Source organism: Lissotriton vulgaris, chromosome 11 (genome assembly GCF_964263255.1).
Source record: "Lissotriton vulgaris chromosome 11, aLisVul1.2, whole genome shotgun sequence".
Lineage (NCBI taxonomy): Eukaryota > Metazoa > Chordata > Amphibia > Caudata > Salamandridae > Lissotriton > Lissotriton vulgaris.
The window spans coordinates 1048696763-1048711663 of record NC_141699.1 but is presented as its reverse complement, the minus strand read 5'-3'; the positions used below and the strand labels follow the sequence as shown (position 1 = coordinate 1048711663).

The 14901-nt window shown below is 46.1% G+C and overlaps 1 protein-coding gene across 5 annotated transcripts in view; it reads left to right on the top strand.

Moving 5' to 3' along the window:
• The window catches only part of ECT2 (epithelial cell transforming 2), a 247927-nt gene that overhangs the window by 223643 nt on the left and 9383 nt on the right, over positions 1–14901 (top strand). For 2 of the 5 annotated variants that reach the window (XM_086944385.1, XM_086944384.1), the window contains 2 exons: positions 3187–3309; positions 6474–6752. In XM_086944385.1, coding sequence (XP_086800511.1) covers positions 3187–3309; positions 6474–6737 — 387 coding nt within the window. In that variant the 3' untranslated portion in view covers positions 6738–6752. Of the gene's footprint in view, positions 1–3186; positions 3310–6473; positions 6762–14901 lie in introns of all 5 variants that reach the window. The other 3 variants (XM_086944387.1, XM_086944386.1, XM_086944383.1) reach the window with 2 other exon arrangements.

The following is a 14901-nucleotide window of genomic DNA, read 5'->3' as shown; positions in this document are numbered from 1 at the left end:
TGTTTTAGATGATTACCCTTTTTTTTTTTCAAGCACCCGATGAACAGTCACGTGGTGGGTCTAGTGCCCCCTTTGTGTTAGTAGAAACACCAGGGTAATAGGTCGGAAAAGTACAATTGTTATGAGAAGAGAAATTGTTGAAGCAAGGAAAGACTTTCTCAGGAGGCCTTGGTTGAATGCCTAAAAATGAATCTACTGGTAGAGGTGACTCGTAGTGGCCTGGATTACCACACAGCGCACATTCTTAGGGAGACATGGCAGCATTTCTCTTATCCCTTTCAGGATAAAGAAGCAAGTCAACTCGAATTTTCTGGCTTTTCTTAGTAGCCATTGTATCATAGTCTCTATCTTCATGCTGATTTTCCGATTTTAGTTGATGGTTTAAAAGTTACGAAATACAAAAATATTAAACGTGGAACAATTCAGTACACAGATCAACTTCAAGTTGATCCTTAATACACTTAAGCCATCTTTCCTCAGCAGTTCCTCTCTTCTAATTATGTGCATAATGTATTGTAACATTTGTATAATGTTTCTTACCCCTTTAGGGACTCCATAGCATTATCTAATATAGTATAGCAATTAGCTACTCCTTTTGTTGCAAACTGTTTTCTGAGTTGTCAAGATATTCTAGATAATCTGTTTTGGTGCTGTGCATGAGGCTTGGTGGTGTTGGAAAACTGATCATAGCGTTGTTTAGTAGAATGTGTAATGAAAAATCTAATTTGCAGCCTGCCTACCTAGTCATTGAATCCATTCGCATATCAAATGTTCTGTTGAGCTTTTAGAGATTGTGAGGACTGTGATTGAAATATCTCATTTCAAAGCAGTTCCCCTTCTCCACCGACATCAGTCTGTGGCTGATCTTTGCAAGGTTTTTATAGCCTTTCTATATATACTCCTCAACTCCTTTTCTATCAAAGAAATGTAACTAGACTTTCGTAGGCTTCCTTCATGCAAATCATAGACTGCTCAGTTCATGAAAGTATTGTTAAATAGATGTATTTTCTTCTACTGGAAATGTGAAACTTTGTAGCTTTGTAGCTTTCCTACAAATAATGCCCCTCCTCTGCTTTCTCATACTCTTATATCCACAGCACAGTAATTTGTTGAGACTGTTAGCTTTAAATAAACATGCGGATGGTACATGTAATATGTGTGCAACCATCCCATGTGGTGTTAGCAGCAATAATGGAATGCACTCGTTTTTTTCTTTCCTTCTCTTGGGTCTTAGTTGAGTAATTCAAAGTTTCCTGTGTGGCATCATGGCACTTTTTGATATTGTTCAGGTAAAGAATATAAAGGAAAATAAAAGTATCCGATCAAAAAATAAATTCTATCTGGGTAAATATCATGGCAAACTGATCAGCTCATCTTGTTTTATTGAATGCATTGCTTAATGTAATCTACCTCGGTCGGTCCCATTAAAAAAATCTGATAATGTGCATGCAACTCAGGAATTTCCTTTGTGCATGCACATTGGAGATTCGTTTGTGTTCATTGTGGATGAATTTAAGATTGCCTGAAATTGCCATTTACAACCTTAGGAGTAATGTACTTATGGGACGTAATTATAAAGTATCAAACAATTTGTTTAATGCAGATGTGTCCAGTGTCTGTCAAAGAGGGCAGCATCTATACTAGATTTTCGAGGTATCCGCAGAAGATAAATTTACATTCATGTAATCTAAATTAACATGATTTCCATTTTCAGTTATAGTGAAAGAATTACATGGATGTAACTGTTGGACCTGGCCTCGTGGCGTGGTTCCCTCCGTTCCTCAGTGTCCCGTTAGCCCAGCCCTGCACCCCGAAACCCCTGGTCGTCCCGTTCCCTGTCCACCCCGCTCCCTACACAACCCTACCAACGGACGACCATCCCTGCATGCTCCTCCCGGTACCGCGCACCCTGAACCTGTATCACCCCACAGGGCCACCGGCCGCCATTACCCTTCCCGAGGTCCCTGACCCCATAGCCTTGCCCGACCCCGGTCCCAGCGAAACTTGGGATGCAGACGTGCCAGGCCCGGCTGGGGGGGTAAAGGGTTTCCTGAGTGAGATAGGACCAAAAAGTTTCGATGGCACCTTCGGCCTCCCCTGGGGGACTGGTTTAGGTCACACCTCTGGCCTTCCCCCATGGGCTGGTTTCGATCACACCTCTGGCCTCCCCGAGAGCTGGCTCCAGACCCTGCTGGGCGTCTGGGAACCCCAGACGACCAGCCCGAGGCATGAGATCTCAGCCTGCGAGTGTCCAGACATCAAAGGGCCACTGCGCTATATCAAGGGGCGCCCAAGAACTAGCGGGCAGTTTGTATCCTGGACAAGAGAGCCCTGCTGATCTGATCGCGGCTCAACCCTTGGGGAGAAGACTGAACTTTGGAACTCATCGAGCCCTGCTGACGCTGTTGCGGCTCATTCTTGTGAAGACTGAACTGGAACCTCGGAGCCCTGCTGACCTAGTCGCGGCTCATCCTTGAAACTCGAAGGACATTCGCTAAACACCCGGAGCCCTGCTGACGTTGTCGCGGCTCCTCAAAGAACTGACAGACACTCTGTTCACTCCGGATCGAGCCCTGCTGACCTCGTCGCGGCTCGAGGAGAACCATGGTCCGGCTGGACCATCGACGCTACCATCACGACCTGAAGTGAGAGGAGTGAGTACAGCAGCTAGTACGACCACCATCGCCCGTATCCCCCGGCTCGAGGATTGAGAGCTGTGCACAGGGTACGCTTCGTACTGGCCTGATACTGAGACTGTCCCGCTTCCTTGCTCCCCATAACCGAGACTTTACGATCCCTCGATCGCTTGTAAATAAGTGTTCATTTTGCATAAAGCTCTATTGTTGATAAAGAACTTGCTTACTGAAAACCACGGTGTGGTGTCCGTTCATAAGTGTGGTGTGAGCTCAGTGTATACGATCTTAGACCCGGCGAGGTCTTCACGTTAGGATTCTGCAGCATTCCTTGAAGAGGTTGATCACGGGAAGGTCGGGAGAATACATTCTGACCCCCTGGGATCACCCCTTCTAACACTAACCTTGTAGAGCATGCATTAGAGATGGATATTATTGCTTATTTAGAGTTTTGTTTAATGAGTGTAATAAAGGTATAGCAAAATCATGTATTTTATTTCAGTCTTTAAACTTTTATTAGGATTTACATGTATTTTTTCTGCTCTTGTTTCAGGTCACGAGGGCATTTTCGTTTTCCAAAACACCAAAAAGAGCTCTACAAAGAGTTTTAATGGTGCCCAGTACACCCGATGGAAGGAGTCCTCCAAGCCACCTTACCAGCACTTCATCGTTATTAGTAAGTGCAGACATCTCTTAACAGTGCACTCTTCAGTATGTGTCTGTAGTGGTTTCCTTGGGTCGAGTCCATGTGCAAATATTCATCTTTTGGGCCTGATTTCTTGACCTAGCTGAAAAGGTGTACAGCTGGTGTCTTCTAGCAGCATTCAAGTCTGATTCAGAAATCTCTCCATCATTGTTGAAATGACGGTTCTCTTATGAGGTCATTAGACATGCCAAAAATGTGCCTGAGCAGGATCCCAAGGAGGCACATCATCATTTAAACAGGGTGTGACTCCCTGCAAATGAGGTTACATCTTTGCTCCTGTGCCTTTACCATATTACAAGGGCAAACAATCCATTAGGAGATTTTCACCACATATATATTTAGTTCACCACGTATACGGGTCAACGTTATGTCCCCAAAGGAGCCCCTTGGGAGGTGGGGATTTCCTGTGCTCCCCACACCTTCCCACCTAAACATCTTCCAGTAGGGATGAGCCACAACTCTACTCTTGTCTGAGGTTGGGGATCCAGACACTTCTTGAAGCTTTTTGGCAGGAGGAAGGCTCAGGATTGAAGCATAGTTGGTTTGAACCCACCCCTAATTATTGCATTACTATTATAGTCCTGATGTAAACAATATGATTATGCAAAACTGAAGTCAAACACAGCAGAACAGTCTGCCATTAAGAGTGGTAAGTGAGTGGGATACATTTTCTATGGACCGGATAAGGCATAATATGAAATGGAAGCTCAGGGACAGCCTCTTCAATCTAGCAACATGTATTGCAGGCATTTGTAATCTTTGTAACAGTAAGATGTGGTAGGATGGGGACCTGGTTATTTTAGATATGCAGCAATGACATTTTTAGCAGAGGCCTTTTAATTATTTTCACAAGCACCACACAATGGCTTAATGAAGGGTGCTGTCTCCTTTGTTATGCAGAATAAATAATCCTGCCAGGCCCAGTCCCTTTGGCTCACCCGCTGGTGCTATACCAAGAGCTGATATTCGCCAGGTGCAGGTCCTAAAATGTGTGGCATGCAGTACTGTGCTACACTGCCTGCTATAGAAACTAATAGGGAGACACTTAGCACAAGTTTTAGGACCCTAAGAGTGGAATCAACATTTCCTGTCTGCAACAGGGCTATAGAACCAAGATTGAAACTTTCCCACTTGGTGACCCCTTACGTGGCTGACTGAAGGGGTGGTACTTAAGTGCCAGAGTACTTCTGGAGACCCATTGCCAGTGTTACTGACTGCCCCTCTTCCAGATTTGAGGGGGAATCACGTGGAAAGTTTGCAAGAAGCTGCAATGCCGCCTTTGTACTGGACCCTATCTGGCTTTCATAGAAAGAAGAATATACCCCTGCCGATGGAGATTACACAGGGCCGCCCAGCTGCTGTGCCAAAGTGATATTGACACAGAAGTGCAGACGAGTGTAGGGCAACACCGGAGTCTTGTTTGAATGACCAAGATGGTCTCTGCCTCCAGATCAAAGCTTAAACCATTCCTGGTGCATTGTAACAAAGGATAGAGCTGCTTAGCTGACCTCCTGCTGTACAGTGCTGCTCTGCTGTTGAGCAGAGGATGGTCAAACTACAGAATCACCAGCACCATACTAAACACTCAATTGTTTCGGAGTAAGTGGGGTGGGGGTATTTACGTTCAGCTATTCTCAAATTGGTTTAGTTGGTCCAAGCAGACTTCAAATTGTCAGCAGGTGCGGCTCCAGTGATGGTGAGGAATCGCTGAACGCTAAAACCCCCATCCCACTTAACCTCTTACAAACAATGCCTCTTTGACACATCACCTTGCTGCTCTGGGTAGTTTCATTCTGCTAGAGTATATTCCCCTCTTTCTTTCCTAAAGACAAATGAATCTCCATGTCTGGTTTAAAGGGGCAATTTTCTTTAAGAAATTCTACAGTTGAGGGGGCTGTGACTTAAGTGTTGACTGACTGGCCTACATGCCATGGATAGTCTGCATTTTGTTGTCAGTGAGCCTGAAAATGAGATTCTGTCTGCGTAGTACCTGTTGTAGGCACTATGCTCACAGAATATTCTTTTATGTAATGTTTCATTTTTCTGTAGTAAAGAACTTATCTTTTTCTAAAGATAAGTGGTGGAATGTACAACCATTAAATGTTGTTTGGTAACTGCTGGGCTGAGCCTCCACATCCCACCCACATTAACTTTCTGCGAACTCTTGATCTGCTAGTCTCACTAACCTGAGTGTCCAGTGCTGAAAGTGTGTATTTGGTGTTTAGGTAGCAGTGCCCTAGTAAGTCACAATAGTGGTAGTAGGCCACAATCACGAAGGTAGGGCCTTAGTAACACATTCTTGCCCTGTGCCTTCGGGCGTATTCTCACAGTGGGTAAAACCATTTTATGAGCGGAATGCTACAGCGCATCCAATGTGCTAAACTTAGTCAAGCAACAGCTTATATATATAAGGCTTCCCATCAGGGGTAATATTTGCATTTAAAGGATTGGTACAGTCATCAAAAGCTATGAAAAGCCCAATGTATAGGCTTTCTTTCAGAAAGGCCCATGTTTGTTCTTACCAGTACACTGTTTAGGGATGAATATTATCTTGTACATTATTCATGTCTGACTGTTAAACCCTTTTCATATTGTCCTTCAGCTCATTTATCCTTTTGGGATAAATATGTACACTGTTTCAGTTCATAAATGCTGTAACTTTCATAAATACGTTTTAAAATGTTATGGTTGTGGTCACTGGTTATGTAAAATTCATCTAGGACCAACATCTAGTTAAGCTAGCAGCATCTGGAGTGTAGCCTGAGTAACTTAATGTCCAGTATCTGGTACTAATGGGTATTTCCTGCAATCCCATCCCACCCACTTTCCTCAAGTTTCCATTGATGTCCTCTGCATCCAAGAGAAGCAGCGGCACATGGCGTGTGCTGCATGAGCGCCTGATGATCTGGAGGAGGGAGGTGGAGTATGTGGTGGGGTGGGAAATATTATAGACTCGGTGTAAGTTACTGCAGAGTGTGACATGAAAACTAATGCTGCCAAGAAAAGTAAAGTTTCTGCTATTATGACTATTTACTGTTTATGTAACTTTGATTTCAATATTTCTTTAAGTTTTCTGATCATGGTTTAAACATTGTGTGTATAATGGTAACATTTTAATTCCTTCCTGTTTGTAGATGTGTCGCTCCTCTTCCACGTTCAACTTAAATGGACCTGCAAAACACATTAGTGTTCAACGCTCTAACTCTCTTGATGGGAGTACACCAAGTCCTAGACCTCAGCTTGTTTTAAGTCAAGGTCCCCCAAGTAGTCCTCCTAGCCCCAACAAATTGTCTCCTAATGATGATTTTCAACCTTGGCCGTCTACTATAGCTGGAGGAAACAGTGATGACTCCTACAGTAGGACCACTTCGGTCATAAGACATGAGACTATTCTCTAGGACTTTTACCTACATGTGAGCTTAGTAAAATTTCACATTGACTTTTTGAATCCTTTCTCTGTTTTAAACATTACCTAGAATGACTAGTCTTGAAAAATAGCTGAACTTTGTATTGAAAACACATAGGTGACTTTGGCATGCTTAAACACTTTGTTTACAGTTTGTGCGTATAGTTATTTCTTTTATATATCCATGAAACATTCAGTTCTTTCTTTCCAAGCTTTCTGACTTCAGTAGAATGTTTTTGCAAACTTGTGGAAACTGGTGAAAGGTGTAACTCATTTTTTATGGAAGACAAATAGCCAATGATTTGCCTTGATATGCCTGTAAATGTTTGCTTCATCTCCTTTCCCTTCTCTTCCATGTTGGATGCCTGCCAGTGCTAGGGTAGTCAAAAAAAGCACCTGCCATTAGCCATAATTAATTTCTGTAGTTTATCTGAAAGAAACAGGTTAGTATTAGATTCCTTACCTTAGAATATCCCCAGGCGTCCGACTGGATCCTGAAATTTTTGCGTAGCAGTACCCTTGCGCGTCGATAGGCGGCTCCGCGTCCGTCGTCGGCATCTTGGGCGCCGGAATGACGTCGCTGGAGTACTTAGACGCCGCCCTCGCTCGCTGACGTCGGTTCTTCTTCTTTTTTCCGCGCCGATCCGGAAAGAGTGGTGCCCTTAGTCAACTTTTTCGATCATTTTTGATCTACTTCGAAGTCTATACGACTCAGACAGTGCTGGTAGGGATGCCCGGGTTCAAACCCTGCGCTGACTGATGTCGGTTAACGACCCCCATCGCCTGTGTCTTCATTGCCTAGGCCTAGACCACGATGACTAGGCCTGTTCCGACTGTCGAGCCCTGACGTCTAAGGCTAGGCGGGAGCGGTCCCGCAAGCGGCTCGAGCTCCGGCAGTCGGCCCGCGCCGCTTGTGGTCCTGGTCCGCGAGGAGGTCGAGGGACTGGTCGCGGGGTCGGAGCCACCATGGCTCCGGGAGTCGTCCACGGTCCTCAGGCTCCTCAGGTAAGCACAAGAAGTCGAAGAGACGTCATCGCTCTTCCGACTAAAACTGCAGGCAAGCTCGGCCGAGCCTCTGCTGCTGTTTAATGAGGCCTTGTCTGACGTTCTTCTGGGAACCTGGTCCAGGCCCGCTACAGGTCAGCCTGTAGATAGGAACGTGGCCAGACGTCATCCAGGCCTCTAACTCCCAGACCGCATTCCCGACGTCTGCCCCCGATCGGGAATCCAAGAGGTATGAGCAGTACGGAAAGTAAGTATTCTCATCCTTGAGTTTGGAATTGCGGTCAGTCAACACTGCATGCCTCTTGGGCCGCTACACCCACTCTCTGTGGGACATGGTTGCGGACGTGCTGCCACAATTTCCGGAGGAGGTCCGGACTAAACTCACCCAAGCCCTTGCGGAGGGTCGAGATGCAGCACAGTACTCCGGTGTGGGCTGGATACCACGGACTCACTGGGCAGAGCGATGGCAACGACGGTGGCGATTCGTCACCACGCCTGGTTGAGGTCTGCCAACTTCTCGGCTGATGCCCAAAACACTCTTATGGACATGCCGTTTGATGGCCGTCGCCTCTTTGGCGACTAGGAAGGCCATGCGCTTGAGCGCTTTAAGGACTCCAGGGCTACGGTCAAGTCCATGGGCCTCTCGGCCCCGCGCCAGCAAACGGGTGCCTTTCGCTCCTTTCGTGGCCAAGGAAGGGGCGCCCCCACACGTGCTGCCAGCCACGCACCGCACCAGCGCGGTGGTGGCCGTGGAAACCGCTGTGGCGGTGGTTGGGGACAACGGCGCGGCCAGTCCACACCTGCCCTTGCAGCATCGGCCTCAACCTTCCTAGTCCGAGCTTTCAGGGTCATGTGATGCCAGTGGGAGGCAGGGTTCGCCATCACCACCTCCACTGGCGCACTGTTACATCGGACAGGTGGGTGCTGCAAATCGTCCAAAGGGGCTACTCCCTCCCCTTCATAGCGACCCCTCCAGCCATGCCATCGCGTGTCGGGGGATCATTTGACACTTCTCAGAGAGGAAGTTACGGCCCTCTTGGCCAAGGGGGACATCGAGCGTGTTCCTGGGCCAGAAGTAGGGTGTGGTTGTTACACTCACTATTTTCTGGTACTCAAGAAGGGCAAAGGGGGCCCTATCTTGGACCTGCGGAACGTCAAAGGCTTCCTACGGCAGGAGTAGTTAAAGATGCTGACACTAGCTCCGGTCCTAGCTGCCCTGGATCCGGGAGACTGGATGGTAGCGTTGGACTTGCAGGACCCTTATTTTCATATCCCCGTCCTGCCGGCCCACCAGCGTTACCTGCGGTTCATGGTAGGCCACGAGTACTTTCAGTTTATCGTGCTCCCCTTCGGCCTTACCAGCGCCCCACGGGTGTTCACGAAAGTGATGGCGGTGGTCGCAGCTCATTTGCGCAGGTTAGGTGTTTCAGTCTTCCCCTACCTCTACGACTGGTTGTTGAAGGCGCACAAGCCAAGGTATGATGCTGTGGGACCAATTCAATGAAGATTACTCTGACAGGTTTGTAAATTACCTATCTGAACGATTTTCTTATTCTGGAATAAATCTCTACTTTTCTAATGTGTCAGTTACCAACCATTACCTCAAAGTAATTATATTCACCGGATATGCCCTCCTTGTTTGAAACTTTATTTTGTTTTCAAATATTTCGTATATTCATTTTTTACTTCATTTCTTTTCTATAGTCTAAACATATATATATCACTATTTACAAACGACTACAATCAACATACACAAATATTTACAAAACATTGGAAATAGGTTAAACATTCACTCATTATTTCTTATAGCCCCTACTGTTTGACTGGATGCTCTATCCCCTATTATCAAAAGAGCATTCCTAATTAATCAGGTACACCTTATCACCGCAGTATTTAAGAGATCCTTAATTTGATCCTTATTCTTTAGCCACTGCTGATTATTATTGTCAATTAATTTTAATTCATTAGGTGTCCATATCCAAATTGTCGACGCGTTTCAGCCCATCAACTTGCGGGATTATCAGGACTATAGCTTTCATTTAAGCATAACCAGTATGCAGAACCTACAATGTCAAAAAAGCTCTATTTACAACCAACATATCCACGTGTCATTTTCATAATATACTAATAATGCTGCAGCTACATACACAAAATATATCCATGTTTATCCAATAACAAAACTCTATCTCCATTAAATAAAACTGCAGCATAACCTGAAGTGACGGCAAACAAGACCCATCAAATGTGTCCCAAAGTGAAGTTATCCTACAAACCACCGTGATATAAAGCATAAATGAATAAAATAGTGCTCCCAGTGCACCTCTGGAAAAAAGAAAAAAAAAACAATAAATAGATAATCCATCAGCTAGGTGACAAGGATTTCAACATACCTATTTCTTTGTGCGTAATTTCCACAATTTATTACATGGTATGGAGGCTATCCACATGAATTCGGACGTAGCCTTTTAAAATGCACTTCCTTCAGGAGTCTAAACGAATATGTAAGAAAGAAAGGGGAACGGGAAAAACAAACGATATTTATAATGGTATTTAAAATGGCTCCGCATAACAAATTATGCAATATAGGTAGCCTGAATCCAAAGTGTTTAAGGTTGTCACTCACTTAGGATGGCTTCAAAAGTTTCGTCCCTGCTGTATCTGGCAAAATCAATCAGCCCGGGAAACGTAAGCTTCAGTGTGCACCGCCCGAAAGATGCCGATATTCTGTGTGCGGGAAAGGGAGAACAATCGTAAGACTACACGCTCTCCATCAAGTCACTCTTCCTTCTAAAAGTTATTTGGCATAAAAATGCTTTCTAACAGCGCTTACTTGGTATTAGGTATCCACTGCTTACATGGCCCAACGCACGGACGCCATTCCTAACTTCTGCATAGCTGGAGGTCACGTGTAATGCTGCTGTCTGGTCTATATTGGATAAATTAAGCTCGAAGACTGACTTCAGGATTACGCGCCCAGGCGGCGGCGGAACCCATTCAAAGGCCAAGGGTACTAACACTATTGCCAAGGGTACTCAAACTTTCACCAAAAATAGTTAAAACACTGGGGCTATCGCCATTACAATCTGGAATTATAAACGCGCAAAATAGAAAAAAAAATCACATTAATTATAAATAAAAAACGAGCTAAAATCCAGGTCTATACTTTATCTATAAACTAATCATACCGCGTGAAACAGAAGAAATCCATCACCATACTCCTATTCTAATTGATAAAGAAAAAGCAGAATATACCACCTTAAACCCAAAAGTAGATTACGGACACCTGGAGCCAGAGAAGCGGGCTTGCCCCAGACAGTAGTCAGCCACCTCCAGACTACGGCCGACCTCCTGCACCTGCTGGGGTTCTCCATCAATGTGCCGAAGTCACACCTGTGTCCCTCTCAGAAGCTCCTCTTCATCGGAGTGGTTCTAGACTCAGCGCAGTTTCGGGTTTATCCTCCCGAACAGCGGGTTCAGGATATTCAGGCTATGATTCCGATCTTTCAGCCGTTATCCCGAGTCTCGGTCAGGTTGACGCTGCTGCTTCTGGGGCGGATGGCCTCCTGCATCCTTCTGGTGCATCACGCCAGTTGGCGGATGCGGGCTCTGCAGTGGGACCTGAAGTTTCAGTGCCCCAGCATCAGGGTAACTTGTCCGACCATATCTTGATCTCGGAGGGCACTGCAAAACAGTTGCAGTGGTGGCTCACGGACCCCGATTGGGTCAGCGGCATATCCCTCTCCCTACCCCAACCGGAGCACGTACTTGTGACAGACTCGTCCCTCCAGGGCTGGGGGGTGGCCACATGGGAGAGGCGGAGATCAGAGGCCTCTGGTCTCCAGCGGAGTCCCAGCTCCACATCAACCTTCAGAGCTGCGGGCGATCCGGCTAGCACTGAAGGCATTCCTCCCCTCTGTCCGGGGGAGTGTAGTGCAGGTGTTCACGGACAACACCACCGCCTTGTGGTACTGCAACAAACAGGGCGGGGTGGGGTCGTGGACCCTATGCCAGGAGGCCCTGCGCCTCTGGCAGTGGTTGGAACATCAGGGCGTGACCCTGGTGATTCAACACCTGGCAGGTTCTCTGAACGCCAGGGCGGACAAACTCAGCCGACGGTGCATGATGGATCACCAATGGCGTCTGAACTGACATGGCGCAAGGCCTCTTTTAGCAGTGGGGAGAGCCTTGGTTAGATCTATTCGCCACCAAAGAGAACGCGCAATGTCATCAGTTCTGCGCGTTGAAATTTCCAAGGCAACACTGGCTCGGAGACGCTTTTCGTCACGAGTGGAGCTGCGGTCTGTTGTACGCCTTTCCGCCTATACCACTTCTTCCCAGAGTGCTGAAGTAGATCAGGCGTGACGGGGCCCAAGTTGTCCTTGTCGCTCCAGACTAGGCACGAAGGTGCTGGTATCCCGAGCTACTCAGTATGTCTGTCGATCCCCGGATTAGTCTGCCTCTTCAGGAGGACCTTCTGTCGCAGCAGCAGGGGACGGTCCTCCACCCAAACCTATCCAGTCTCCACCTCCATGCTTGGAGATTGAGCGGCGACAGTTGGGGCCATTTGACTTGCCTCCTGAAGTTTGTACTGTTCTGGCATCCAGGCGTGCCACAAAGTCAGTATATGCCTGCAGGTGGAACAAGTTTGTGGCATGGTGCACAGCAAAGGCTGTGGATCCTCTCTGCACCCCTTTCTGAGGTTCTTCTCTTCCTTCTTTCTCTTGCCCAGCAGGGCTCTGCTCTGGGCACTATAAAGGGCTACCTTTCTGCCCTTTCATCCTTCTTGAGGCTACCTAATCAGCCATCTTTGTTCAAGTCCCCCATTGTAAATAGGTTTTTGAAGGGCATCACACACCTGTTTCCTCCTGTTCCATTCGTGATGCCTCAGTGGGACTTGAACCGTGTACTTACTTTTTTGATGTGCGCTCCTTTTGAGCCACTTCATAACTGTCCTCTCCGCCTTCTTACTCTGAAGACTGCTTTCCTGGTTGCCATCACCTCTGCCAGGAGGGTGAGGGAGCTCCAGGCTCTTTCCTCTAAACCTCCTTTCCTTTCTGTCCATCCGGACAAAGTTGTGTTGCGGACAAGACCCTGTAAGAAACAGTAGTTAGTATTGGATTCCTTACCCCCACCCATCCTCCCCTTTCTGCGAACCGATATCTAGGGTTAAGGTCATCCCCTTTCAGGGCCCTAGTTTTATGGCAATAGTGTTGGTTTTTATTATGGCTCTGCGTTTGTTGCGCGGAAAAGCTGTGTATAAGAACTGACGTCATCACGCGAGGGCGGCGTCTAAGTACTCCGGCGACGGACGCGGAACCTCAGACGACGCCCATCGACGCGCAAGGGTACTACTACTCAAATATTTCCGGATCCAGTCTGACGCCTGGGGATATTCTAAGGTAAGGAATCTAATACGAACGACTGTTTCTTACGGATATATCTTTACCGAAGGTAAGTAACTTGTGCTTTGCCCTATCAGGCTCCCCATATTCTATGAATCAGTTTTTCCAGACCTGGAAACACTGATGCAGCTGTATCCATGGAAGAGATACTTGTATGGTTGACATATTTAAGATCCTGATTCGGGGCAGGCTATGCTTTTGTCCTTCAGTACTCAACCAGTGTAAGCCATCTATTCTCCATTATAATGACAATATTTATGTTGAAGGCAATGTGCAAATATGGTTTAAAAATATAGTGGCTTGTTGCAGTCCCATGTGAGTATTGCAGAGTTGGAGAAACTGGGCTGGTTCATGCGAATATGGTAGAGCAAATTCTTCAACTCCAATGACCCCTCTGTGAAGCATTTTTCACCTCCAATTAAATTAAGAAGAGTCTGTGTTGCATCTCACTGGGGCAATTGTACCATAGCTGGGGACAGAGCCCTTTACGTTTGATGGTTTCACTGTGTTTCTCCTTCATAGTTTTTGGAGCATGTGCCGGTAACGGGTTGCTAAATTAATATCCTAATTTTGCATGTGAGTGTTCCATAAGGAGCAATTGTAAAAGCATTTCTTTGCTCCATGAAGCTTGTCACATTCTCTTACCTGGAAAATGTGTTTCCCATGTCATGCCTTACCAGTTCAGACTTTCAAGTGGAGATTTGAAGCTCATGCATACTTGTGTTGTTGCTTAAAGGAACTCTTGGCAGTCTCTCATTAGCCAGTAAATCTCTCGGATTTGTAAGCTGTGAAACTGTTTACATGGTAGACATCGGCGTTGCATGCTTTCTCTGCTAATGAACAATGCATGTCTGATGGGACTAATTGGTGGCCTCCTGACTTGGTTTTTTTAAAAAAGTTTTTCAGTTTCCTATATATGAAGTTATTTCTGTCCTAACATTTTCCAACCAGTTTGAGGGTGGTCTGAAACCATCCCAATCTTGTACTCTTGTCTGGTCCTCTTTTACACCCAGTCACCTTTGGAGACCCTGTGCCTCGAGGTTGACTTGAACAGTTTCTTCGGCTGTTTAGAGATGCCCTACATTGTATGTTACTCAATGATTGAAATTCCTGTCCTAAGGTACATGCTTGCATGGGGCTGCATTAGATTATTGAAAGAGAAAAGTAATGCAAGGAATACCCAAATTAATCTCAGCCAATGATAATTACCCTGGACTGAGTTCCAGTCTTCTGAAAACCACTTCAGTAACTTTTGAAATATTCATCAGGTAAAATTGATATGAAGCCGCCTCCTCACTCTTTAAATAATTTGTATGCATTGAGGGCTAGGCCTAAAGCTTAGGCTTGGCAGGCAGTGCTGGGAATCCTTTGGTTGAAGCCTTATAGTTTCTCCTCAGCGTCTTCCCACATGCAAGTCAAAATCTATGTAGTGTCTCTTTTCTGCCATACTCTTGCTTCCCTTTGATCCCCTCCAAGCAGTTGGCTTGTGATATCCATTATTCTGCATGTGTTACCTCCTGACATTGAGAGACCAGAATCTGTAGGAGAAAGGCAGCAGAGCCATCCTACTCTACCTTTGTGCTGTGGCAGGGGACTTAGTCTTTCCAAAGAGCAGTGTACATGACCTGCACAAATAGAAGGTGCACGTCGTCGGGATGAATTTTCACGATTAAAACCCACATTCGTTTAACAAATATTCAGAAACCATCATGTAGTTGCAAAGTCTGCTGAGAATTGTCTTTTTAAATC